The sequence below is a fragment of the Cydia splendana genome, chromosome 14 (assembly GCF_910591565.1).
Source record: "Cydia splendana chromosome 14, ilCydSple1.2, whole genome shotgun sequence".
Classification (NCBI taxonomy): Eukaryota; Metazoa; Arthropoda; class Insecta; order Lepidoptera; family Tortricidae; genus Cydia; species Cydia splendana.
In genome coordinates, this window is record NC_085973.1 from 13054102 (window position 1) to 13082057 (window position 27956).

General features: G+C 40.3%; 2 protein-coding genes across 4 annotated transcripts in view; one reads left to right on the top strand and one right to left on the bottom strand.

Moving 5' to 3' along the window:
• Positions 1-17200, bottom strand: part of LOC134796650 (nuclear factor related to kappa-B-binding protein) — a 39261-nt gene extending 22061 nt beyond the window's left edge. Inside the window, exons 1-17 of the mRNA XM_063768788.1 lie at positions 16383-17200; positions 15889-16182; positions 14824-14940; positions 13782-14155; positions 13132-13262; positions 12279-12509; positions 10402-10514; positions 9714-9829; positions 8071-8187; positions 7517-7690; positions 7123-7269; positions 6211-6298; positions 5439-5690; positions 4830-5051; positions 2501-2713; positions 1953-2048; positions 1655-1744 (exon numbers count right to left, since the gene is read on the bottom strand). Of these exons, the coding sequence (XP_063624858.1) occupies positions 1655-1744; positions 1953-2048; positions 2501-2713; positions 4830-5051; positions 5439-5690; positions 6211-6298; positions 7123-7269; positions 7517-7690; positions 8071-8187; positions 9714-9829; positions 10402-10514; positions 12279-12509; positions 13132-13262; positions 13782-14155; positions 14824-14940; positions 15889-16182; positions 16383-16826 (3219 nt within the window). The 5' untranslated portion in view covers positions 16827-17200. The remainder of the gene's footprint in view (positions 1-1654; positions 1745-1952; positions 2049-2500; positions 2714-4829; positions 5052-5438; positions 5691-6210; positions 6299-7122; positions 7270-7516; positions 7691-8070; positions 8188-9713; positions 9830-10401; positions 10515-12278; positions 12510-13131; positions 13263-13781; positions 14156-14823; positions 14941-15888; positions 16183-16382) is intronic.
• Positions 17201-17398: 198 nt separating this feature from the next.
• On the top strand, positions 17399-27670 carry LOC134796651 (serine/threonine-protein phosphatase PP1-beta catalytic subunit). Of its 3 annotated transcripts, none has more exons than XM_063768789.1 (7): positions 17399-17553; positions 19100-19231; positions 22364-22579; positions 24225-24416; positions 25929-26080; positions 26443-26577; positions 27003-27670. In XM_063768789.1, exons 1-7 carry the CDS (start codon positions 17505-17507, stop codon positions 27099-27101), a joined length of 975 nt encoding a protein of 324 aa, XP_063624859.1. In that variant the 5' UTR covers positions 17399-17504; the 3' UTR covers positions 27102-27670. The 3 variants fall into 3 exon arrangements, with proteins under 3 accessions (XP_063624859.1, XP_063624861.1, XP_063624862.1); XM_063768791.1 differs by lacking the exon at positions 27003-27670 and adding an exon at positions 26801-26951; XM_063768792.1 differs by lacking the exon at positions 17399-17553 and adding an exon at positions 17903-18041.
• The last annotated feature ends 286 nt before the right edge of the window (positions 27671-27956 follow it).

Consider the following 27956-nt stretch of genomic DNA (forward strand, 5'->3'; position numbering starts at 1 on the left):
CACTTCGTGTTTGGGCTCGTTTGATTCGTCGCAATAAGATGTTTGACATAAGATACTACTCAGGATCTGATGATGGAGCTGATGATGATAGACAGGTACCCGTCGCCACCTTCGCGCTCCATCATCAGACCCTGAGTACTACCTTGTGTCAAAGATCTTGTTGAGATGAATAAAACGTGCCTAAACACGAAGTGGTTTAGTTGAATGGTTGATTGGTACCGGTGACCACCTTCCGGCTCCAACATCAGACCCTGAGTACTATCTTGTGTCAAAGATCTTGTTGAAACGAATAAAACGAGCCTAAATACGAAGTGGTTTAGTTGCATGCTTGATTGGTACCGGTGACCACCTTCCAGCTCCATCATCAGACTCTGAGTATCACCTAGTGTCAAAGGTCTTGTTGAGACGAATCAAACGATCCTAAACACGATGTGGTTTAGTTGCATAGTTGCATGGTTGATTGGTAATGGTACCTTCCAGCTCCATCATCAGACCCTGAGTACTGTCTTGTGTCAAAGATCTTGTTGAGATGAATCAAACGAGCCCAAACACGAAGTTGTTTAGTTACATGATAGACTGGTACCCGTGGCCACCTTCCAGCTCCATCATCAGACCCTGTGTATCTTCAGTGTCAAAGATCTTGTTGAGACGAATCAAACGAGCCTAATCATGTTACTACATGGTTGATTGGTATCCGTGACCACCTTAATCATCATCAGATCCTCAGTACCAGTTCATTTTTAAACCCTCGTTGATACAAACTTTACAACCTATAGGTACCAAATGCAATGACGAAACATGTAAATAAGCGAGTAGGTACCTATAATTTCTTTCGAGTAATATACCTTCATAAGTACGAGTATGGGGCTATTCATAAATTACGTCGTTTCAAATGGGAGGAGAGGGGGGGGGGGGGTCTGGACATCGGATGATGGTAACATGACGTAGGAGGAAACAGATTCATCCGAAGCTTGATTTTTGGATGATTTGAGGGGTGGGGGGGGGGGGGTCAAAAATCGTCAAAAATAGATGACGTAATTTATGAACAGCCCCTATGTACATTTGCACTGCATTTAGTATTTTCGTACTTACCAAATAACAGTTTTAGAACTTTAAAAGTTAAGTACAGTTAGTGTTGTTATGGTTGATTTCAATATGCTTCGCGAAGGATCAAGAATGTTTAATCCATCATTGTAGTGCGAGTGTGGTAGAAGGGATCGGCATACTGAGCTCGCACGGCCTGCCGCAGCGCGTAAAATACCTAAACTCGCTCAACGCCGAAATGTAATAGCGCTCTTAAAGTCAAAGGCATTTCAACCATCTGCACAGTAGTTAAGGTTGGCGAAATATAAAGTGAGCCGATCTCTCCAACAAGTTTGAACAAGATTGGCTCACTTTATATTTGCTTAACTTTACATTTGATGTTTAAATCAGAAGGCCAATGGCCACGAACGATCGGCACCGGGCAACTACGTATAGATTGTACCCACAGAATGTAAATTAACTGCGAAGATGACCAGAGACCCCATAAACTCACAAGCGCCGTAACAAGCATCTACAACAGATGATGTTGCCAATGATGATAAGAATTAACATAACTTTTAAGCTATTTCCCCTTGTCGTCGTATAAATATTAATAAACAAAACTACTAACCTGTGAAATAGGCGTAGAGACAACTGCAGTGACAGTTGTCTGTACAGCAGGCGGCCTTATGAGCAGCGATCTCGTGCCTTGTGTTACCTGCTGGTGAATTAATTGTGAATTACATACATACATTAACCTGTTCAATTCGCTTTTTTTTTATATGGAAACCAGTTTCAGCCAAGTAAAGTATGGACAACAAAAAATGTGGTCGTGCATGATATGGTAAATATTTAACAATATGTTTTATTTTAAGTGTTGTTGTATTTATGTTTAAAGTATTTAAAAATATTTTGTTGTAATTAATTACCTTGTTCGGTGCCGGATGTAACGTTATGGTGGATACAGGTTGTACGATGGAAACAACAGGCGCAGTGGGTTGACTCGTTACTACCGGAGCGGTTATCTGGAAGGCAAAATAACAGTATAACTCCTCTGCCTGTCCGTTTATTAACTTACTCTCCCTCCCTTTGCATTCTATAAGACCCTGGGTTCAACACACAATTCGAATTGACAATGAATATAAAATGGTAAGTACCTGCCTGTTATCGGAAAACGTCATGTATGATAGTAAACATATTCGAATGCCTAATTCCTTTGACTGATGACTGATTATTGAATAGGCATAATGCCTATTCAATAATCTTATCAAAAACTCACGGTTTGTAAACGATTTAAATTTTTCGTTTGGATGTATGTTTGTTATGCATTTTTTCCTGTCTGTTTTATTTATTTTCTCTTTTTACAATCGTTTGACAATGCTTACCAACGATAATGTCGAATGATTCGCTGCGAGCCGGAAGAGAAATTGGTACCAAGTGAAGAATCCTGACAACGACAGCAAAAAAGTCAACTAACACTCTGTTGTGGAGCCTCGACCAGCAGGGTCCTCTGCCTGAGCGGCGCCTGCTGCACCGGGGTCGGCGAGGACTTGGGCAGCGCGGCCGGCGGCGGCTTGGCCGGAGACGGCTTGGCCACGGGCGCCGGCTTGGGCGCGGCTTGCTTGGGCGATGGAAGCGGCTTCGCAGCCGGCTTGGCCGGTTGGCTCACTGGTTGAGCTGGTTTCTGGACCTGTTAGATATAGTACATTGTAAGAGAGGACGGAAAACCGCTAAAAGATGGACGAGTGAGTTTGAGGGCCGACACGTCAGTGGAGGCCCTCAAATAATACGAGTCCATCTTAAGCGTTTCCGGCCGAGGCATTACATAGTGCTTTTCACGACTACTGCGAGGAAATAAGAAAACATTTGCATAACTATAAGTAGGCCGCGATTTCTCTGGTAGCAAATTACTAGCCACTGCCTGTGCTGTCTCTTGAATTTCGGTAAGCGTCAGCGTAAAAATATCATTTTCTTCACTAGAAGAACTCATTTTTATAGCGAGCGTAGATACGTGTTTCTTGTATTTATGTAGTCAAACACAATTTACACTATCCAATTCAGTGAGTATTTTCCGATCCCGCCTTTTTTACTTTTTTTATCACTTTTAAGAGGCGTTTTTCTGTTGTTTGCTTCAAACCTTCGAGCAACACGGAAGGGAGGCGGCATTCGCACTATTTCCCCTCTGCCGAGGTACAAGATTAGCGCGTCAATCTAATCTAGCGCGGGTAATAAAACTAGTTGCACTTGGATTTTTCACTAGACCGAGTCCAGACGCGCGCGTGAACACTGCTGCACAAAAATGCCTGTTTGCTCGGTTTTTTGTTATAAAAAGAGGTCGGGGACATCAAATTTACAAAAAGAAAGTGTTACATTTCACATGTAATATTTTTTTTTACATATCATACGTTTAATTACATTCAATCACAATTATTATATTTTAGTCTCATGTAATTGTTGGATTTATCGATTTTGCTCGCTCAGTACAAATTGCGGATCGGTCGAGCGACAAATCCGACTTCTCATCTCTCAGAATACAATAACATACTTCAACGAAAATGTGTTAGTGTGCGTGTTGTGACACCTGTCACTCGTCCGTACACAAAAAGAGATCGAGGTTTGCAAGATTTGTCTTTGACGTGTGTCATTTTCTATGTATTTGTGTCGTCATTACAGATTGGATTTTGTATGTAAGTGTGTGAGAAGTGCGACTGTGTGCACCTTTCCCCCCGCGAAAAATGGCAGAAAGATTTGTACGGTGAGATATCGCTTGGGCCACTCCCTTCCGATGTGTCGGAAGCCGGTGTTGCTCGAAGCTTCAAACCGACTCTAAACTTAGAAGCGTTTTTGCTAGAAAACCACAAACAGCTACAAAAGTAAAAAACGCCTTAAGCGTGAATCGAATGAACTGACTGAATGAATGAATGGTTTTGACATTTCTTTTTTTTTTAACGAGAAATTGGTCCTATAAATAATCTAATTTTATTTAGGAAAAAGTTGCGCCAAAAAAGACCTTTTATTGATTTTTATGTTTTAAATGATACTCATTGCTGTAGCGAATCGTCACCAATGACAGATGATGATAACAATGAAACATTGTAGTAGTGGTGGTTCAGGTGCTACAGCTATTGCCTACTTTCCAGCTTGGTTTTAGACCATCTATTGCCACATTTCCGAACAGTGGCGTGAAAATTAATATAGATGTACGAGTACAGGAAACTCCTGTGTAATGACGAAAAGTGTCAAATTTAAGTTTTCGTGTTTTGCTTGTATTGTATGGGGATAGGGGGTAGTATCGGCGTGAAGTATCAAAGTCAAGATAAACTTTTCGATTTAGGGCACCAGGTGGCAAACTCTCCACCGCTGTAGTCGTCCCCATTTCGTTCAAATCTAACAATGTATAAATCCCATCATTCGGAACCATTTTAACTACCTCATAAAGCTTATAGCAAATAAGGAGCTCCCCGCGATTGGAGAAACTAAGCTGGCTTATTTATGTACAGTCAACTGTAAAAATATGGGTGCACAAATCATCTCAAAAATATGTCCCATAGCTCTTATGGCAGCGAGTTAAGAACTAGGGGACATATTTTTGAATAAGCTGGCTACACCCATATTTTTACAGTTGACTGTACCAGTGTACCCAGATGGGGTTGCAATGTGATGTTATACCTTAACCACGTTGGCAGGTTTAGCAGGAACAAGCTTCGCGTGCTGACTTAGATTGGCTTGTTTGGCCGCTTGAGCTTGCTCTTCACGGCCTGGGTGACCAGGCTGGCTTGTTTGACCATGAACGAGTTATGTTATACCTTAACCACGTTGACTGGTTTGGCTGGAGCGGGCTTCGCGTGCTGACTTAGATTGGCCTGTTTGGCCGCTTGAGCTATGAGGTTGCTTTTCACAGCCTGGGCGACCAGGCTGGCCTGTTTGGCCGACTGGGCCATGAGAGCCGCCTTTGGTGTGGATTTTTGTTGTGGGGACGGCTTGGGTGGGGCTACTGTAGGTTTCGCTTGGGTAGGGGTCGGCCGCGCCTGTAAGAATTAAAACTTTTACTACAAGTACGACATAATATAATACATATATCAATTAGGTTAGATTTGCTTATTTGAAACTAATAATATAAAATACCAACCCGCTGGGTGGACACTGTAAAGAAGGCCTGCCAGGGATCTACAAAGGCACCTATTATTAAGAAGGCGGAAAATCGTGCAGAATAGAGAGCCTTGGTGCACAAAATAGCGACCTCATGTGGTCGCGACTCAGTCACGAGGAATCGAGGAAGAAGAATATAAAATACTTACTTAAACCATTTTTTTAGGCTTAGTACCCTCAAGTATAGTCGTTCGATTTGTAGCTGGCCCCGAACGGCTAATCCTTTGTCTATTGTCCGCTGTTCATCACAGACACCACTACAGTACCTGCGGATCCGGCTTGGTGGGCTTGCTCTTGGGCCGCTCCCGGGCGCGGGCGCGGGCGGGACCGCGCGGGGCGGGGCGGGCGGGGGCGGGCGTGGACGCGGCCGCGGGGCCGCGGGCGGGCGTGGACGCGGGCAAGGGGGTGGCGGCGGCGGCCAGCAGCAGCTGCGCCGAGCCGGGACCCAAGCCGCCCTCCACGTCCACGTCCACGTCGCTGTCCGATACTGACGCCTCCGTGCCCACTTCTAACTCCACCTGAAAGAAAGTGTCATGTCAATGTGAACGGTATCGAAAGGCAGCTGTAAAATCGGCGATACCTTTCCGACCATTAAGTATTAATTGCACTGTGTACCAATTCTTGTAATAAGTAGTCGTACGGATCTTGTACATCTCATTGAAAGATGACTATGAAAAATTACTAGATAAACGGATTCGTCCAAAACGAGCAGCCTCGCGAGGAATTTGCCTTGCTCGAGCCGCTCGGTCTATGAAATTTGTTCACTGATGAAAACGTGCCTCGCCGTGGCCGTGCGTGTTTATATGCATATCCTTCACGCGGCAATTTCCTCGCGAGGCAACTTGTTCGGCGTCGACCTGTCTGTTGAATAGCAAATTGCACTGCAGTGAGCACAATCTAATCACGCCAAAAAGTGTTTTTACTAAACAGAAAACAATAAAAAAATACATTTACAGAATACCAGTGCCTAGGGATAGGAACAGCAGAATATTTCGTCTCAAAATCGCCTTAAGAACAATACAATAAACTTATAGTTACCGCAGGTGGTGGCGTCACTGGTTCGGGCTCCCGTTTCTCCGCCGCGCGACGCCCTCGCGCTGTTGACTTCAACCAATCTTCTTCCGTCCTGCACACAATATTGCCATAGAGAAATATAGTAGGACAAGAGTGCTCACTCCATACATCAGTTTTGGTACAATAAAGACTATTATTTTCATAGTCGACATCTAGCATCGAGTAGCGGAATTATCAGTATTGCTACTTGACAATAGATATAGCACCGACCGGAAAGTCTAATGCTCAACAACATTATCATTATCAATCTATGTATTTTTTTCTCTATGATATTGCTAACTTATTTGTTTTTATCAACGATGCGACAAATAAGTTTTTGTAAAAAAATACAAGCTTTTACCTCCCACTGTACTTTATTTATATTTATCTGACAAAGACTCGTAGAGTATGATTCTGACTAGTCCAAACTCAGAGAGGGCGTTTATTTTATTTACTTAACGTCATTCCTGCTCATTTCGTAAAGCTTTCTTCATCACACTCGCTCAGTAAATGTGGAATTGTACGAAGGTTTAGCGGGAGTTATAGAAAAAGCGTCCTCCCTAGGGAGTTATGAAGTTTCTAGTGCCATAATTAACAGTTTTTTGTCTTTATACTTAATTTTTGTATCGCAAGTGTGATGAAAAACATTGTGTGTAACTCGGGGCGTAATTATATTGCAAACTCGAGTCTATAAATCGCTCCGGCAAGCCGTCGCGATTTAACTTACTCTCGTTTGCAATATTCAACTTACGCCCCATGTTGCACAATGTACTATTGACCCCTGACAAATAATCTAAAATGCTTGAAAAATCTATAAATTCATCAAGCAATATCAGCAGGAAATAAATGCTGTTAAAACATTATAAAAATACCTACCCAGAGGAAGTATTATGATACCTGTTTCTGTGCAAATATGTCCAAATGGCCGCCCTCTGGTCGTATTTTACAACGGGGTCCCGCTTGGCAGACAATAGCCTGTCTAAAGCCGTGGATAGCGCGCTCAGGAGCGCCTGGTCACTGCACGCTGAGATCCATTGAGACATCCTGCGATAAAAGTAACGGTTAACACAATTTTGAAAGATTATATTATATTATATTGTTTTATACACTAGCAGCTGAAAGATAATGAGTAAAGATATTCTGCCCAGTCGATAATCGGATAGGAGTGTATGCAATTGGGGAATATCGACTCCATAGCTCACTTTAGTCTTACCGTGCTATGAAAAATCCGAAGCTTGATAATATTTTTGCCGGTTGAGGCAGCCAGGAAATTCTGTATAGTGTCACTCACTTGAGCAGGGTGAGCACGTCGTGGCGGGTGCCCTCGCCGTTGGGCAGGCGCGCCACGGCGTCGCGCACGAGCGCCAGGAAGGAGGCGTGACGCGGCCGCGAGGCGGCCAGCAGCGCGCTGGCCGCGCCACCGCCGGCGCCGCATCGAGCGCAAGGGCCTACTACCGCTCGGTACCTGGATTCGCCAAAACAGACATAACAAAAGAAAACGGTCAGCACACAAAAATATCAGCAGCTCGACTTCAATAATAATTCCGTTTTATATGCCTCATGGGATTAAGTTCGCCTTTTATACATTAAGTTGTTCTTTTGTGCAATAAAGTTTCAATAAATAAATAATTCACATTTTTTTATTTGATGATTTAAAATATTTAAATTCTATTTCATCTAAATGCTATTGTATTCATTACGCTTTTCCTTATTTTGCTGAAGACCTCAATAGCCTCAACAACATGATTAGCGGTGTGATTACTCTGGAAATGATACACACGAATTTTACCTGTGTCTTCAAAATCACAAGCGAATTCTTAATGATTATGTTACAACTCAACATACCCGTGTTGGACGTAAGTGAAAGGTTTTGCCGAAGCTGCATATCTCTTTCTCTCTTGGGCTCGGAAATCCGCTATTTCCGCGCTAGTAAGAGGACGCACAACCCATGACGTAGGATACCTGTGTAAAGACCAAAGTTCAGACATCTCACGATTTGAATGCTTTTACAAGTCTACCACACCAACAACTACACCACAACTCAACACACTATCCCGCCACCCCAACTAACACCACACCACAATTGCTGTCAAAAAAGAGATAATTAAATTGAAGAGTGGAAAAATTACTGTCTTGGGTGATTTGAACGCACGGCCTCTGGATCGAGCGCTGGAGTATCGATAACACACAGACAGTAATTTTTCCACTTTTCAATTTATTGTAAGCTTAATAGCATCGTTCGCAGACGTTTCTGCTTGTTAAAAATTAAAAATAAGAAATAAATATTTCTAAGACCCTTTATCTTCTAATTCTTGTTGTCGTTATATCCCAGATACTAAAATGACAGTTCAACTGCCCAAATTTATCCGCCTGATCTGACATTGTAATAGAAAATTGGTACAAAGCAGAGTGAGTAGTTAATTGGCCAATCAAATTGTCTGTCTAAAACGTAACTGATAGTTTCAAATTTCCTCTGTGTCCCACTGAAAAAAATACCGGTCAAGTCGGACTCGCGTTCCAAGGGTTCCGCACATTACTAAATTTTTAACAATGTATTTTTTTATGTGGAACGTGAATGAAATGTCTTTTTAAAACCCGTAGAGGTCGGATCAACCCATACAACCATTTTCAGTCGCCGTTACGACACGGTGTAGACACATCTTGTGTCGACACCGTCTGTTTCGGTCACAATTCCAGTCGCAGAGTCGTCGCCGTGTCGACACAGTTACCAGAAATGGGGAAGGGTCGACACATACATATTTACACACAAAGTGTCGTCGCCGTGTGCACACATTGTTACCAGTTTGCGACTACTTTATCCCAAAATCATTCGTTCATTCGTTCATTTTGTCCCTGTCAAATGGAAACTGTCAGATGGAAAAATTGTTAAATAAAAATAAGTGACGTTAATACGCCATCTCTAAAACGGATTAAAAGACGTAATTATTTATTGTTTGCATTTATATTACAATAGGACTTAAATTATTATGGGGAATTAAACTGATCGAGTGATTTGATAAACTAAGTGTAATATAATCAACGCGCCACCACATTGTTTTAGTTTAGCCGGCAATGAAATTGTTTACTTCTCAGTGCCTGTGTTCATAACTATATTATTTGATGCATTTTTAGTACTTCGATGCGTATACTATACTTAAATAACAGAAATAACGCTTTACATACTACTAAACTTGTTAATTATGATGTAAAAATATGGTTTAAGGCTGAGAAATATTCCAGTCAAAAAGTAGTCGCAATTAAGTCTAAGTAATTAAGTCCGACTCACGCTTGATTGCACATTTCTAATAGGTTTTCCTCTCATCTATAGGTAAAGAACTATTTATGTATTTTTATTCAAAAAATTAGACTCGGAAGTTTCGGAAATAAAGGTGTCTGTCTGTCTGGCCATTCCGGTAAGGGTTCAGTTTTTTCTTTTTGAGGTACGGAACCCTAAAAAACAACCTGTGTATTTAATTAAAGAAGCAAACCTGGGTGGTGGTGGTTCGTTGGCGGGCGGCGCGGGCGACGCGGCGCGGAACCAGCGTTCGCACAGCCGGCCCAAAATCGCGTCGCAGTCCCGACCCGCGCCTATCCACTGGTACATCTGAACACAAACGATAATTTCCATTAACTTTAGACTCCTCAACTCATATAGTACTTTTGAAATGTCTTAAACCTCTAACCCGAGGGCCACGGATCGGACGCTTCGAGCGTGCACGCTCGACTCGGAAGCCGATTGGCTTACATTTAAAGTGGAGGATTTAAGCGGAGGAAGCGCCTTTTCATACAAACATAGTCCTTATTTTCCTCTCTCGGCCGTTCCCTTTCCTCTTAAGCAACGTATGCGTCAGCGTCGAGCTTGCACACTCAGAGCATGCGTGTCGTGGCCGGGAATTAACTCCCAGGTTTTTTTTAGTTTTCATATTCTATGAAATAGCATGTCTCCCACAAAACAAGACAAAACGTAACTTTTCTACCGACGCGATATCGCGACGGTTGGAGTTGACGGGCTTACCTCTCAACTCCCAGGCATAACTGTAATATCACTACCGCTCCGAGCAGTAATTGTGTAATGTAAGTGAGAATGTGAACGTGTGGCGCGTGAAAGGACAACATGGTTCGTGACGTTATATTGAGAATTACACGTAGTACAATTATCAACTATGTGTTGTTTACCTGCGTCTCCGGAATATATTGTAGGTATGGCACGAAGTCGTCAGGGTGCGGGCCTCTCTCGCCGGCCAGGAAATCCAGCGCGGAATCCAACTCGGCGCACCAATCTTCTGACACTGAGGACCAAAACCTAACATTTAAAAAAGTTACATATTTACTCACATGAAATAAGTTGTCTTGTAAGTGAAATTTCTGTAATTTCTTAGACAATAAAGTTTTTTAAACCGAAATTTTTAGGAAGAATGAAATACTTTCAATCCGGAGGTCGCAGGTTTAAATACTGGCACGTACCAGTGAGTTTTTCGGAACTTATGTACGGAATATGATATTATCATTTAGTTTTGATAATTATCACTAGCTTTTCGATGAAGAAAAACATTGTGAAGTGAAGCGAAATATGTGAAGTACGTAACCCGCATTGATATATTTGTCGGAGCGTGACTCCATAAGGACGTATTGCAGCGTTACAGTTTCATAGTTTGACGCCTGTATAAAATCGATTAGCAATGTTGAGCTACGTATTACTTGGTTGTAACGAAATTCATAAAGTTCTGTAAAGAATACTCGTAACGCCCTCTATTGGCGTATTGTTGAACTAAGATGACAGGTAGAAGGCTTTGGAACGTCAAGAGGTTTCTCTTGGGTGAACGTAGGCACGAGTTGGTAGTTTTGTCGTTATGTTGGTAGACCGGTCGAACAGGTTTGCCAGCTTGACTTCGAGGCGGGAGCGGTGAGGCTCCGCCAGCAGAATTGATCGAGCCGCGCTAGAGATCGGACGTTAGCCAACCTCGTGCCTAATTCGCCACGTTCCTGAAGGCTTACACCTGAAGGATTATTCTGAAAGCTTATAGAATCCAACGTTCTTTTACCATTTAGCTAAGTTTTTTATTCCAAGTGTTATTTTGATTTCTTACGTGTGATCAGAAGCTTACCTTTGTAAAATAAAGAGAAGAAGTGTTGTTTTGAAAAGATGTGTCCCGCCGAGTTTGTTGCCGGTCCCATATTGGGATACCCTTCTCCAATTGAGAAGGATTTAAATCTTCTCGGGTAAGAGGTGTACGGTTGGAGCCGGCCTAGCTTGATTTGAATAAAGACTTGAACGATTTTATGCGATCCTTTTATTTGAGTGCAATCTAAATACATCCCAGTAGCGACTAGATATTTTAGTAGGCACTAGTATGGTTAACAACTCCGAAAGTTTATTTCATGCACTGGTAGCATACTGAGTTAGCTGTGAAGTAATACATCGAGATACTACGCCCACCCGCCATCCTGTGTACACACCCATGCTGCGCCTCCGTCATATTTATGTTTCATTTTGATTTATTTATTAAAAAAATATTGCACGATATAAAATTGTACAAATGGCAGACTTAATGCCTTAAGGCATTCTCTATCAGTCAACCATTGGGTCAAACAAAAACTTGTAGGTAGTTAGTATTTAACTAACATTGATATTTATGAACGTAACGTGATAATGTTTGTCAGCGCGCCATGGAGCGTAGTATTCTCGGCGTGAAGTTGACCGATCGCATCAAAAACACTGTACTACGCTCTACGACGTGGCTGAAACAGCCGCCAAGCTGAAGTAGGACTGGGCGGGACACGTTTGCCGTATGCCGGATGACTTGTGGGCTAAAACAACAACCAATTGGGTCCCACATCAAACCCGGGGTCGCGGAAAACCTCGACGGCGTTGGCGAGATGACCTTGACGCCTTTGATAGGAACTGGTGGGAGACGGGTCAAAACCGGGATACGTGGAAAGGGAGGAGGGAGGCCTTTGCCCAGCAGTGGGACACTCTAGGCTCATATAAAAAAAAAGTGATAATGTCGAAACGTAAAAATGTTAATTATTCTATTGATATAATAATAACTCACAGCTGTACCAGGTGTTGAGCGGCGCTATGGGCGAGCTCATGACGGCCGCGCAGCGCGCGTGCAGCTGCTGCTTGCTCGCGCGGTGCGCCGCCCGCGCCGGGAACAGCGCGCGCACCAGCGACAGGAAGTTCGCGTGCGTCGTTTCCGTCAACGCCGAGTCTGTATCCACCGCTTCCTCCGTATTCGACGGGGGATCGTCGTCCGCTAACTCGACGGGCAACGCCATCATGTCTGTTATAGATATATCGTTTAGAGATGCTGCGGCAGATAGAAATTATATGTGGTTTTAGTTCTACTTCTACAGGAATGTTAGTGTAGATGCGGTTATGAAAGTGCAGGCACTAACTACAGACGATGCAATTAATTATTAACTCTTATGATTTTCATGCATTACTTTATCTAAGCGGGACTTAATCACTGTGTGTAAAATATTATTGACATTTCCATTGTTCTCTCGTTTCTGAATCTAGACTGACTTTTTATGGCAGTGGTGTGTTATTGATAACCGTCAATACGCTCACTTTTTCTAAGACATAGAATATTTACACATGACTTTGTTCTATTTAGTTAAAGCACAGGCACAGTTGAGTGTTAATATAATATTTAAAACATTCGCGTTTTGAACACATATTAACTTACTTTTATAGACGGGTCTATCGCGAATTTATTTTATTACCTTTACCGAAGTTTCAACACAGGTTTCACTGGTCGTGGTCGCGGCTAACCAGTTAGCCCGTCTATAAATGTGAGTTAACAGTGTTAATAGTTGATAGTCTAGCTCTAGATTAAAGATTCTCAATTTACTTAAACAATCTACATGATAAAACTATACTAATGAGCTTTTTAAACTTACCAATTCCATCGAGATCTTCCAATTTGATGGGAACTGGTTGAATTATTCTACCAGCAGTCTGTAGTGCAAGTGTGGGGTCTAAAGGCTCTTGCTTGATGACACTTTCCAGTTTTGGATCATTGTAATTTATACTGAAAAAATATAAATGTGTTATAATAAGACTTTTTAAACCAGGGGCCGATTGCATAACAAACTACAACTAATATTACAAGCGGAACTCCTTATTTAATAAGTGAAATTAGAAAAGGAGTTCCGCTTGTAATATTAGTTGTAGTTTGTTATGCAATCGGCCCCAGGTCTTGATCTTGACACAACGCTTATGGTAAGCATTTAATACTTCCTTAAAATGTGCCTACTTTGCTCCCCACTGGGTAATTGTGCTCCAACAGTTTTTATACATTAACCTTTTGACCGCCGAAGACGTCAACGCGCGCGGCTACAGCCCAATATCAAGCTTCGTGCATTCCAGCAAGGTTCCCGCAGACGCGGCGCGCAAGATACGCGCGGCGTTCAAAAGGTTAAAAACTATAGCTCAACTTCATTTAAGTGTTACCTACCACAAATTAAAATTTCAAATTTTGGAACTAAATCTGGGGCAAAATAGGCACATTATTATACAATATATTCGATATTTTTAAAACAAAACTTACTTTGTTGCATCAGAGTATTTAGGATCCACAATTTCTTGCTTAATTTCAACATTATCACCTAACTTTTTAGAATGTTTGGCACCCTTCGGCTCTGCGAAGGAACTCTCCGAGTCTGACTCCTCTTGCTCACACTTTATTTTAATATTTGGTAACAAAGGTTTATGTTCAACATCCTCTTCCTTTCTCTTACTGGCTTTGGCATCAGATTTCACTTGTCTCTGACTTGGCTCTTTCTTAGGTCCCCTTTTCACTTTCTGTGTGGATGTTTCTGATTTTTGACCGCCAAACATGAGTTTTTTTGTACCATTTACAAGTGCTACTCTCTGCTTTATGTCTTCTAATGTTAAACCAGTTGTATTTAGTTCTGGATGGTTCTGAAACATAGGATTTAATACATAGAATAACAAATTAATACAAATAATTCAGCAATTTAAGCAGAGGAAAAAACAGATCTGATCTTTCTGCTAAAAAGCAAGCAACACCACACAGAGAAAGATGAGTGTATAATTGTTTTGCATCGTATTTTTCGGAAACGTTCCTATTTATCATGCTACTTCAGTCAACATCAGTACTTTTTGTACCGAGACTGACTGAAATAGCAAGATATGTTCGTACGTTTCTGTGAAAATATGACATAAAAAAAATATGTACTACATCTGTATGTTTGTTTGTCTGTAATTTTTATTACTATTTTAATAAGAATATAGCATAATGACGGAAATAAAATTGCATACCGTTTTATTAGGCAGGCGTCCGGTTTTTACCCCATAGCTCAGTACTTAGTCCATCGCTTTCACCCAATAACCTAGTTCATTTTAGATTCCATCAACTCTCAATAGCCCTTACACCCTGGCGGGTGCTGCCTCTGCGTGCGTCCCATGACACGGGTAAGGGCAGCATCCGCTCGGTGTACCCCTTACATTTCATTAAAGTGTCAAAAAGGCCTCTACATGTTGGCTTCGGCTCCGCGCACGCCTCCCAAAGGTCCGGAACACCATTGTTCCGTGATGGGAAAGACATATAGCATAATGATAATAGTTACCTCTCTATATTGTCTTCGAGCTCTATGAGCTGCTAAGACATTCTTTAGACAATCCAGAGATGTGGGGTGTGAAGATTCTGTGCCTCCAAGAGTACCAGAAACATTGCTGTCCTGATTCTGACAAGAAAACAATCATTAGCCTTACAAAACTATATGTTAAACAAGTTACTATTTTCTTTTTTCTTTGCTTCATAGTTTATAGCATAGTAAAAAAAAAACAATGAAAGAATTCTCTGGTAATATATAATTAGGGATACTATTGCTGAAAAATTGCTAATCATGCACAAAATTTAAAAACTGTGGACAATAGGGATGATGACACACATGTTGAATTTTATAACAAAACCTAGTAAATGAACAATTTATCACAATAATGTGGATATTCAAATATATGGAAATAATACAAAAATACAGGACCTGAAACATCCAAAAATTAAGTTTTTTTTTAACTTCCTAGAAGGAAATAAGTAAGGATACCATTCGATTCCTTAAATTTTACCCAAAAAAAGATTGTATGGCAACTATGTACATAAACGCAATATTTCACCGACAAAAACGCAATTATCTTGTTTTTTCCATACAGTCCATACTTCAAGATGGACTCTCAGTAACCTTGACGTCACGGTCACTTATCGTTTTGTTAGTGGCGTTTCGCGAGTCAAGTACAATTGTCATACTTTGACTATCATTTCTGACTTTTGTATTGCTTTATTGCAATGGGTCCCATATAGACATTTGATCCTAACAAACCTGATCGATTGATATTGAAATTGTAAATGAAAATCTGTCATCTAGCCTATTGTATAAGATAGTTTTTATCAGCCTGGACAATTGCACATCTTACAAATTTAAATTAGGTAGACTGTATAAGAATTCTGGGGAAAGACAATTTTGTTTTTGATATTTACAAAATTAGATTTTTGATTTTATTTAAGTTTTTGATAGCTAAAATAGTACTAACAAATTATTGATCTTCATACTGAGCGAGGTACACAATCTAATCTAAACATGTGGCAACAATTTTTTTTGGCAAATTCATTTTAATATTGTTCAATACTTGTATACCTGGCTAGCATGCATGTGTTTGCGTTTTTTATTGGACGGCTCTGGAGGTCCCTCGGGATAGTTATCATCATCAGATTCATCACCGCCCACTTCACTCCGGATAGCTGCCAATTCCTCAAAATATCTCTGCCTTGCTCGCAAGTACAGGGGTTTGTAGGAGTTTTTGGAGGAATGTTTTTGTGGCAGAAGCGGGAGGCGGGGGGTGGGGCCAGGTGGGGCAGCCTTGGCTGCTGCAAGCAACCGTTCCCGAGATATTAACACCTCCGGCATCAGTTTAGCATAGTAGCTTTTTATCTGAAAAATAAAATGAGACACTAGTATTGACCTTACTTGACAGGCCCTGGGTGCCACAGTTAAAAGTAAATTGCAACCTTAAAATGAAGGGTGCAATAATATCTACTTAGTTTTTTTTAATGAATTTAATTCATGTCTCAACACTACTTATTATGACCATTTGTGTGATACTGTTATATTATTGTGGTGTATTTGTTTACCTTGTGCTTCTGTTGCTTAGCCCTTGCTTTTTGCAAAAACTTTCTCATCTTCGCTATGTCTGGCCGGTAGTTTCCCTGTTTCAAGTTGCTGTAAAACACTTCTAGTGGTGATGTGAAATGAAATGGTTCATGATCAAACAGCATCTTTATCGTCTTTTCTCTTTCCTCTTCTTCATTTTGTACAAATTTAGGCAAATATTTCATGAGCTGCTCCTTATGTGTATCTTCTAAGGCTTCCCAAGTCTTATAGGAGAAGAACTCTTTGAAGAGTCCATAGTTCTCACATAGCTCCTGCGGCAGCTCGAGGCTCTGGCCCAGCAGGCGCACGGGCTCCGTGAGCTCCTCGTCGGGCTCCGAGCTGCCGCTCCCGGTCCCACTGCAACTTTCCGAGGAGCTGCTACTCTCGCCACTATAACTCTGTTCACTCTCCATCTTCTCCTCCATCGGAAACCGACTAAACGACCACCGTCTGCTTCCGTTGTGCACTAAATACCTTTCTCACTCGCGATAACGACTATTTTCCGCACACTTCATTGAATTATCGCGTTGTTTTGCCAATGTTTACGAAATACCGAAAACAACGGTACACAGAAAAGTCGAATAAAAAGCCATGAAGATATTTTGAGCGGTCGTCAAATCTCATCTAAAATAAAATACAACGCACACGCCAAATCGTAATGTTTCATACATACTATGCGCCAGAACGGCACATTACGATGAGAAAATAGCTTGACAGCCAAGTACAGCGACATTTTGCTCGTGTTCGTAGAGATTTTTAAAAGATAGTACATTTGTTTATGGATTTTATACATGGCAACACCTACAGACCATAGACTAAGCATTTTGTTTTTGTTGTATCACAGATGCTTAAGTAAAATTCGAACAGGCAAACAGTTTTGTTTGATAAAAATAGAAATAATATATGTTTAACACGATATTTCCCACTAATAATAGTCTATTATTCTGAATTCATTTTTGATATAAATATTAAGTACAATCCACTAAGCAAGGCTTGATGTGCTATACCTTGGCCCATTCTAATTTGATGAGTGTAAAAATCACAAGTTTGCTCGCGGCGGTGGTTGTCGAAAGATTTTGACGTAAATTATTCGTGTAGTAAATATGGCTGACGAACTCAATGTTGACAGTCTAATTCACAGGCTTTTAGAAGGTAAAGATTCATTTTATTGCTTATAATAGTGTACATTTTAGTAATAAGACTAAAACATTACAATTCAAAATAACATATCAATGTTCTCGCGCTGTTTGTTGCGTAATTATCACAAGTATGTAGGTACAGAAACGTCAAACTCATAAATAAATCGATTATCCTCAATTCTTATCTGATTCCACTTTTGATGATCGTTTGCCAGAGATGCTGACGGCTTCTTTCATTGCCGTAAAGGGATGTTCTCATAGAATAACAATCCAATAATCCAGTATCACTGGTACTTTTGATTATTGCTGATGTCAAATTATATGGAACACTTCCTAGGGCTTATTGTTATGCTTTGTTCGCATTGTATGTTACTTTACTTGATTTAAACATGTTTATTTCACTTTATTATGCTGCTTTTTGATGGGTTACAACAGTATTCAGAGTGCAACAGGAAACAGCAAGGCGGAAAGGGAAATTCAAAGACATCTTTTCATCAGAATGTATGGTTATCTGCATAGTTCTTGGCCACAGTATTGCGCTAGATACGTTTGATTGATTTTATTCTTGCGTTTGTATGACCTGACAAGTGGCTTGTTCCCATACAAAGACATTTTATGTTTCAGTTCTTTCCTTTGCAATTTGATCTAAATTCCAATCGAGCTAAAAATAACCCATTCTATGAACCAAATAATAACTGTATGTTTCACGTGGGTTGTAACTGTGTACTGCCATAGACTCTTCTCAATGTTTTCTTGTTCTTGGCAACAAGTTTTGTGCCAATTATGTCCTTGACGCTGTTGGTACGAGTATCTATGTACCAAACTGAACCGGTAACATAAGTAATGAATTGCTAAAAGCATACAAATTATGATTTTTCTTTATAATTTAAATTACTCTAGCATGTGCTTACAACAGTGGTAATGTGTAATGCTTTGATGAAACCCAAGTGTATGTCCGTTAAGTATTTTTCAAATAAGCATTCTATACCTAGAGTGCTGATAATAGCATGCATTGTAACTATGAATATTAAGTATTTGTGTATGAATAGTTGAAGGTCTTGCCTGTAAATGCCTATTGTTGTAAAATTGTCTTCTGGCTACACTATAATATGTATATATATGTGCCATTCTCAACCAAAAGGGTATTTATTGTCGTTTGTCAATAAGGCGCTATTTCCATATGGCTTCAATTTGAAATCAATCTTATCGACAACCTACAACATGGTACCTTTTGGTTTAAAACATCACATATGGTAATTCTGCCTGTATTGTAAAGTAATCTTGAATATTGTTGAGTCTATCATTGATATCTTGAAACTCTTATCTGTCATATCATTCATTGCTTCATCTTATTGACCATTAGTCAATCATACATGTATCAAAATAGGTTGATCATAATCTAATTTCTCAAGTTCACAATGAATCATTTCAAGTGCATTGAAGCATTAATTGTGGGACTAACAAATTACACAAGTTGTATGTGTAGCCAATTAAATGCCAGCCGTTGAGGCAGGCTTCTTAGTAATCCTGTTAACACCTGTTGTGTAATGTTGGCACAGTTCGAGGATGCAGGCCTGGGAAGACGGTGCAGATGTCAGAGTCCGAGGTGCGTGGGCTGTGCACCAAGTCTCGGGAAATATTTCTGCAACAGCCAATACTACTGGAATTGGAGGCACCGCTAAAAATTTGTGGTAAGGATTTGCAATTTGTAGTATAATTTTTTATTGCCAAGATTCCAATGTATGTATTCGAGCTATGGCTAAAAGAAGAGACTTAGTCAAAGTTGATTTATATTAATTAGGAATTTTTGAAGCACTTTAAATATAAACCAAGCTGGTCTTAGAGGTCATATTGTCAAGTCGTCATAAAATAGTCCCAGGTGTCTTGCATACTAGAATGAAAACGCATGACTGCATACGTATAGATAAGGGCCACCCCACATCTGGCGTCTTTCGAGCGTCGGCGTCGGTCAGCGCTATGGAAAATGACGTCGCTGCGCAGTTGCGTCGACGTCGCGTCGACGTTGCGTCGAGCAGGGCCATAGAGTTGTAGACGCCGACGAGACGCCGACGCTCGAAAGACGCTAGATGTGGGGTGGCCCTAACGCACGAGGTCCATGGGCTGTGGAAGCGGGGGTTCATAACGTTTCCTTGGACCTTGTAAGTGAACTGTAGAATCAGTTGCGTGTATTGGGTATACACGCAACTTGCGCTGGCTACACGAACACGTATAACGTTAGGATAATGTTCCGCACGAATACCTACTATATGCAGGACATAAGAACCTCTGCTGGATAGTCTGATACTGACACCTTAATCATCTTATCCATTCTGGATTACATTGAAGTCAGCCAAAATATATTTTACACCTGTTCTCTAATAGTTTGCATCTGGCCTGCACCTTTCTTAAAACAACTTTATAGAACATAAATTAAGACTTTGTTTATAAATAGATGCATGCCAGTCTGACTCTTGAAGGCTAGTAGAGTAAACAAAGCTATTTGACTAGATTATTACTAGCTACTTTTAGCACACTTTAGCATTCAATCATTTTACGCAGACTTCTATAGACAGATATATCTAATATTAATTTTTAACAAACAGAAATGTCTTCGAACGATGCTATTAGGCTTAGAATAAATTTAAAAGTGAAAGAATTACTGTCTTGGGTGAGACTTGAACTCACGGCCTCTGGATCGACAATACAGATATATCTAAACAGACCACGCAAACCCACCTGCTTCGTGAGCTAGCAATGTTTTGGTTTTGATACAAATAACGGTTATGCGGCATCTATTAAAGTACAGTACATGTCTGTGAACACTTCATAGGTAGTGTTTGATTGAGTAGGTAGTATTATTAAATGACAAAGGTGGTAAACTTGACACTTCATTATCACTGATTCTTGATTCAGTCATACGTAATGACTCAACTGATGACTGTGGCACTTAAAAAGTTATTTAGCGCGGAATATAACACAATGATAAAGTATGCGTCGTTACCAGACTAACGAGGGTACCTAGTTGCAGTTCTTAAAGTGGTACTGTGTGTTAATTTTGTCACTATACTCTGTATCTTTAGGTATTTAAATAATAGTAAACAAATAATTAGTACACTTTCGGGTAGTTATAACATTTATTGGTTAACCAACCAAATACAAAAACGCCTCGATCTGTTACTGAACAACCTGACTTTAACCTTCATTATTTGATCGTGTAATGTTTTCATCTACCCTCAACTGGCTTAAGGAGCCATTTGAGGGTAGATTTTGTTTACTTTTATTTGAGTACCTAAAGACACAGACTATTTTGAATTAAAACACAAATACATCTTCAGATAAAGTCCTATTGAACTGTAATTCCGTCAAGAAAGAACACACGTAGATATATACTTTTCTTGTATTTCATTATTAAATTGCATGGGGTTTTTTTCCTCTGGTTCTTTATTGGCTATGTGTACGTCCACATCTTCGCGACTGGTGGCTACTGGCCAAATTAGTTATCCAACCCACAAACAATTAACATATGACAATAGTAAATACGTGCCTGCGATATTTAAAATTTTTGTCATTACGCCTGCTGTCATCGCCTTTCATTCCCCTGACACTCACATAGCCAAATAGTGCCAAATACGTAATTGCATGGTCTAATAAAACATGGTCTTCTATTCCCAGAGTGACACGGGCCTACGTCACAATAACATTGCCACTTTATTTCAACATAACATGTTACATGGGTACATTATACCTATGGTTAATAAGTTAAAATATTTCTTTATAATTTTCATTTATATGTATTTTATCTTAAATTTTACAATAACACGTCATTTTTAATTATTCGTTAGCAATATCTTCCGATTCACGAAAGAAATTTCAGACGTTCGGGTAATTCTGTTTACATTACTGGCAACACAGGATAGCGCTGTCACATTTGACAATTCGGATCTAGATAACTTCATGCCCTGACCGTCATCCTTGTCGAACGCGTGTTAATTGTTATTTCCTTCTCGCTCAGTGTCAGCAGTCGCAGTGTTTTCCAAACTTTTCACGTCGTAAGCTTGGTAATTAATGTGTAACTGTGAATTAGTTTTTCAAACGTTTGTCTTGTATAGATAAATAAAGTTTAGTTTAATACATTAGATTTGTTTTATTTTACTATGTTTCTACATGAAGAACTTAAAATTAATGCCGTTAAAATAATTTTCACCGTTGGTTAAAATTCTCCAACATTTTAAAGTTTGAGAACCTGTAAACAGCATGATGACGTAGGCCCGTGTCAGTTAGGTCATACGCGAATCTCGGAATAGAGTACCAGGCGGAGTATATTATTATACCATGCGTAATTGTATAATAACAATGTAAGTGCTAAGTTATAGGTATAAGCATAAGAAGGCAAGTACCGTACCCGGCGATAAATATTGCATGTCGGAATCGTCTCCAATTGTCTCTTTCTAAAGCAGTCTTTACACAGCACATCAGTATGTGCAATATTTATCGCCGGGTACTGTAGAAATGTGTTGTTTAGCTATAGGTAGGTGTGGAAATGATAGTTTATTCTAGAGTTCTAGAAGGTAGATGAACTAGGTAACCAGTCAAATCAGCTACATACTCTTAATGAAACTTGAAACGATTTGTTAGTATCAGAAACGAAGACAGCTACTTAACAGAGTCCATCTCCTTTTTAAAGCTTTTGTAGATTTTAAAATAATTGTAAGCATTAAAACTTTATGCTTATTATCTGTGTATTTTTGTTGATTTCATGACCAACTTGAAATTATTTTTCTATAGGAAAGAACCATATTCTAACTATTTTAACTGTTTTTCAGGTGATATCCATGGCCAGTACACAGATTTACTACGCCTGTTCGAATACGGGGGCTTCCCGCCCGAGGCAAACTATCTCTTCCTCGGCGACTACGTGGACCGCGGCAAGCAGTCGCTGGAAACCATATGCCTCCTGCTCGCGTACAAGATCAAATATCCAGAGAATTTCTTCCTTTTGCGAGGCAACCATGAGTGCGCTAGTATAAACCGCATTTACGGTAAGTGTTACTCTGTTTATACTTACGTATTAGCAGGCGTGGCTCACTCCGCGATTTCGTCGCTTTGCTACAGGTAGCTACAAGTACATCCGTCCCACACCAATTTTGGTGGCTAGCCATAAGCCGCGCGTGGCGCTGTCGCCACCTAGCGGTCGTATCTGTCCTAATCGTAACAGAAGCGTTTTGTTAGAGAGTGAATCTTCTGTACCTAGTACTATTATTTATTCTGTGGTATTAGTTGTGCTCCGAAGGCATTCATAATTCACGTAGCATGGTTGGGCTACAAAGTGTGAATTGGTGGGTATGACGTGTTGGGACAAGAGGGAGCAGAGGTCACAAACCTAGTTAAAATCTAACAACGGAACCCTCGGTGCGCGAGGTAAACTTGCACTCACACTGATATTACGGAAACTTTAAAAAAAGAACAAAAATTAAAATGTCAAAATACCTTTTGGTAAAGTTCCAAAGTAGAAACTTTTTACATACTTACATTCACGTCGGTAGTGGTGAGTGAAATCACGATATGTTTGCATAAGGATGGTATTCCACCTGTCCAATTTCTTGGTCCAATGTCATTCCGTCTCAATCTCTCATTAAACAAAATGTGAGATGCAAATACACATTGGACCAATTCAATTCAATTCAATCCAAGGACAATTGGACAGGTAAAATACCAACCTAAGGAACATGATAGGTATAGCATTTAATAGAAAAGATAAATATTCAATACCCAAAGGCAGACAATGTCAATTGAAGTTCAAAGTACCTTTTATGGCTTCAACCGAAGTAGACTTATACAAGTATAGTGTATTTTATCTTCAAACAGAGGTACACGCGACAAGGTCAGTGCTACGCCAGCCAGGATTTAGTATAGTGTATTCGGGTGATTCCGAAAATTTTGCACAACGCTCACCACTTTCCAGCCATTCAAGATTTACGTACATTAAAAGAAGAGTTTTCCGAATACATAATACACCTAGCTGCTAGTGTGAGATTATATATTAAATTTATGTAACTATACTTTCTCACTCTAGCAAATAACTGCCTCTTGAGTAGGTAGTTGCGTCCGAACATTGAACGTCAAACCAGACGTCATGAAAATGACTCTGACATACAGTTCATGCACGAATTCGGCGGAATTTCGAGCTACGAAGCAAGTAGAGGGTACATGCTCCGCGCCCCTCACGATTCCTCAGACTTCGTTCACAAAGTGAACTAAGAGCACTAAAACGATACTATTAGACTAGAAGATGTGAAAAAAAAGGAAATGTTAAACAGCGGCGAATGTTGTCCCTCCATAACATAAAACATTATACCAGGTTTTCTTTCTCGTTCGTTAGACTGTCTTATACTGTTTAAAACCAGTGAGCCGATCGATGGAGTATCTACGTCGATAAATTGAGTGATATACCTACCACTGGACAGAGGGCCTACCGCCAACATCGAAAAATTTAAAATCTTTATCTTCCTCTCTATAAGTCTTGCATATTCGAGCGATAAAGAGGCAGAAACAAAACTATACAGTACATATGGCCCTACTCCCTTCGGTCGAGTTTTAATTTATCGCCATTCGTTTCGACTTTCCTCTTTTCCGCACTTGTATCGTAAAAAACTATTTTATCATCATTGTATTGCTCCCCCACAGGTTTCTACGACGAGTGCAAACGTCGGTACAACATAAAGCTATGGAAGACGTTCACCGACTGCTTCAACTGCCTGCCCATCGCGGCCATTATCGACGAGAAGATATTCTGTTGTCACGGGGGGCTGTCGCCGGATCTGCAGGGCATGGAGCAGATCAGGAGGATAATGAGACCTACTGATGTGCCTGATACAGGTAAGTAGGTGGCACAGACTAAACTGAAAACCGTAATTCAAGACCAAAAAAAGTAAGACAATGTTGCCACTGCAATAATTTGTTTGTAAAATAGTAAATTCTTTTTTATAAATAAACACGCTATTATAATGTATTTATTAGTAATTTTACTCCTACGATTTAAAAAAAGTACTTTTATTTACTTATTTTTGTGGCAGTGGCAAAAGTGGCAACATTGTCTTACTTTTTTTGGTCTTGAATTACGATTTTCAGTATACACAGACACCGTATTACGAAGCGTTTACAAAGAGCACGAGGTCACCACACATATGTACAATTTTACTTGTAAAATGCTACGAATCCAGCAGCACAATAGAGTTGTATTCTACGATTTCTACGCTATGTTATAATAACCCAAGAACACCCCTAAAGCTTAATAATTATAAATATTTTTAAAATACTCGAGTAGTGGTTCTGATTGTGGGCGCAATTGAAATAAGCGGTCGCTCTGCACATACTAAAGTACGGGAGAGCATGTGTGGTGACCTCGATCGACTTATGAGCTCCGTCTAGTAGGTACTTGAGGTGGACTGTGGTAGTTGTTAACCATTTTGTTTTTATTGAAAGTTGTTACTGAACATCAATAACCTGGCTATTTTTTTGGCGTCTTTTGTCACTGCCACCTTATGGCGTAAATCGCAATCTTTAACCATTTGACCGCCAAAGATGTCACTCCGCCAAGGTTCACGATGACGCGTCGCACACGATAAGTGGTCAAAGGGATAAAGCCGACCACTGACTAACAGGCCGCCGGACGATATCGGCCTGTCAGTTAGAACAAAAATTTGACAGTTCCGAACAACTGACCGGTCGATATCGTCCGGCGGACTGTTAGTCAGTGGCCGGCTTTAGCCTTTTGGACGCCAAAAACCGATTAATCCGTCACAGACCACAGAGCAACGCAGGCCTACGTGCATATGCATAAAGTTCAATTTCAGTTTTGACACTTCGGTGACGTGGCGTACGAGTGACAACGTTTGTGTTTGACACGGCGTCGAAAAGGTTAACCTTAACGTTTATAGGCAGGTGCTGCTCCCTACAGTTCGTGCACGTTCCCTTGCGCGTTGTAGAGTCTACCATCTAGCATCTAGTATCAAAAAGTTTAATGGTTTAACTTCACCCTAATAAACAGGAGCTCCTGTGCAGTACCCTAAGAGTGGTTTCGCACTACGTCCGATCCGAATCCTATCCGAACCCGTGAAAATAAGGTCCGTAGTAGCCGTAGAACTATTTCTATGGTAAGTTACGCACCGCACACGTTGAATGACGGAAAGAAATCGGATGACGGAGGTCGGATCTAGTGCGTAACTTACCATAGAAATAGTTCTACGGCTACTACGGACCATATTTTCACAGGTTCGGATCGGATGCACGCTTCATGCGGCGCAAATATTATGAGAGGATACAGTGAATAATTTTGATGTTGAATTTGCTCGTTGCGCGAGTCGACGGTTGACCTATTTTTTTCAACAGGTCTGCTTTGCGATTTGCTGTGGTCAGATCCAGACAAGGACGTGCAAGGATGGGGTGAAAATGATCGCGGTGTCTCATTCACATTCGGCCCTGATGTTGTCAGCAAATTTCTCAATAGACATGACTTGGATCTCATTTGTCGAGCCCATCAGGTAAGCCGATCCTCACATTGAATACGGATCCGCACGCCGCTGTGTGCGAGCTAGACATCGCTATATAATGATGTCTCGCTTACACACCGGAGCGGCGTACGTAACCGGATCAGTGTGATAACCACATTATTCTTCATTCTATGAGTTTAAAAACCAAACGCTCATTGCAGAGGGCGCCATATTAGGTCCAATCATAGAATACAAAATCAAAGTAGTGTAGCGTTCCCCCTATAACAAGGAACCGCAAACACTATTGGACCTATCAGCGCCCTCTGTAGCAAGCAGTTGGTAGTTAACTCCATTAGGTGTTTATTGTGGCTCAAAACCCAACTTTTTTCCTAATACGTAGTCACGGTTTTCAGGTAGTAGAAGATGGCTACGAATTCTTTGCGAAAAGGCAACTTGTCACGCTATTTTCCGCCCCCAATTACTGTGGCGAGTTTGACAATGCCGGTGGCATGATGTCCGTTGACGAGACGCTCATGTGCTCGTTCCAGGTTGGTATTCTTGCTGTCTGGTGTGGCAAGTGCTCTCCGCCAGGTGTCTCTTCCCTTGGTACTGGTATAAAGGTCTTTATTACCTCTACTTAGTTTTATTTATCTGTCCGTATTTATAAAGGTAGTGACACTTGTCTAGGAGAAACTTACCCTACCAGACATAACATTGTGGATTATTTATTTTTGCTTTTTTAAGTAACTAACCCCAACAATCCCTTCATAGATATTGAAACCGTCTGAGAAGAAGACTATAAAAAAGGAACACTAACTTTCAATTGATGTTTTTTTTACTAACAAGAAACTAACATTGAACATCTCTTCGTAAATTCGAAAATGTATGAGAAGTCGGATTAAAGTGGATTGCTTATATTCAATTGCTGACTTTTTTTCCAACCAAGCGACTAATGATGAAAATCCCTTCATAGATATTGAAACCATCTGAGAAAAAGGCGAAATATCAATACAATGGTATCAACAGTGGAAGGCCCGCCACGCCACAGCGGTCGCCGCCCAAAAAGAAATAACTGACGTTTGGGATCCAGTGTGCTGCACAGTGAGACGAATGCTACAAAATAACTGATTATATCATGTATTATAATTATTGTTTAGTGCGGTCACTGGACAGAGCCGAGTATGTCATGGATTGTTAAAATTATTTATCAATTTGCTTGTGCCTTCTTATTTTTAATTTTTATTATTAATGTGAGTGATATTAATTTATGAATTTAGTTCTACAGAGATTTCGTGGAAGAGCAAGCATGATCTATTCGGCGATGCCTCGTGACTTCTGCTTTTTCGATCCCCATTTTGACACAAGTTTTAAGATCGGATTGCCCCTTATTGTGTTTGACATGTTGGTGTCCTAGTTAAATTGTTTTGTTGATTTTGAAGAGTTTGAAGTGGCAAGTAATTCTAAAGATGCGGGCATTGGACAAGAAAATCGTAGTTACATTTTCACGTTACAGTCATGTTTATTGAGTTGTAGTGGATCGAAAGCACATTCGCTTTGTTTATTCTGTAACTAATGTGCCTATAAATGTAAAGTATATTATTATAGGTCTCGTATAAGTGACGATAATAGTTGTTTCGAAAAGATATTATTTAAATTTGTTTATATTTAAAAAAGGTCACCCTTAGATTATATTATATTTCTGGTTTGACTTGGAGCATACATTTCGTTGCTTAGAAAGCCAGTCGGGAAAGGAATGCTGGCTCATTGCTATCACTATGGCGGGGAGAGTAGTCCCAGTGAAATTAATGATATTTTGCACTCAGTATTACTCTTACAAAATAAGTAGATAATCTAAAATTGTGACGTCCCACGGTCAAAGGTACCTTATGGCGGGTATGGAGTTATGCATACCCCAGTAATCTACAAT

Excerpts from the sequence above, each read along its gene's own strand:
- LOC134796651 (XM_063768789.1), top strand. The coding sequence starts at position 17,505 with ATGGCTGACGAACTCAATGTTGACAGTCTAATTCACAGGCTTTTAGAA. Across the intron at positions 17,554-19,099 it reads AATTCACAGGCTTTTAGAAG|TTCGAGGATGCAGGCCTGGG; the intron begins GTAAAGATTCAT and ends ATGTTGGCACAG. Across the intron at positions 26,578-27,002 it reads CGCTCATGTGCTCGTTCCAG|ATATTGAAACCATCTGAGAA; the intron begins GTTGGTATTCTT and ends ATCCCTTCATAG.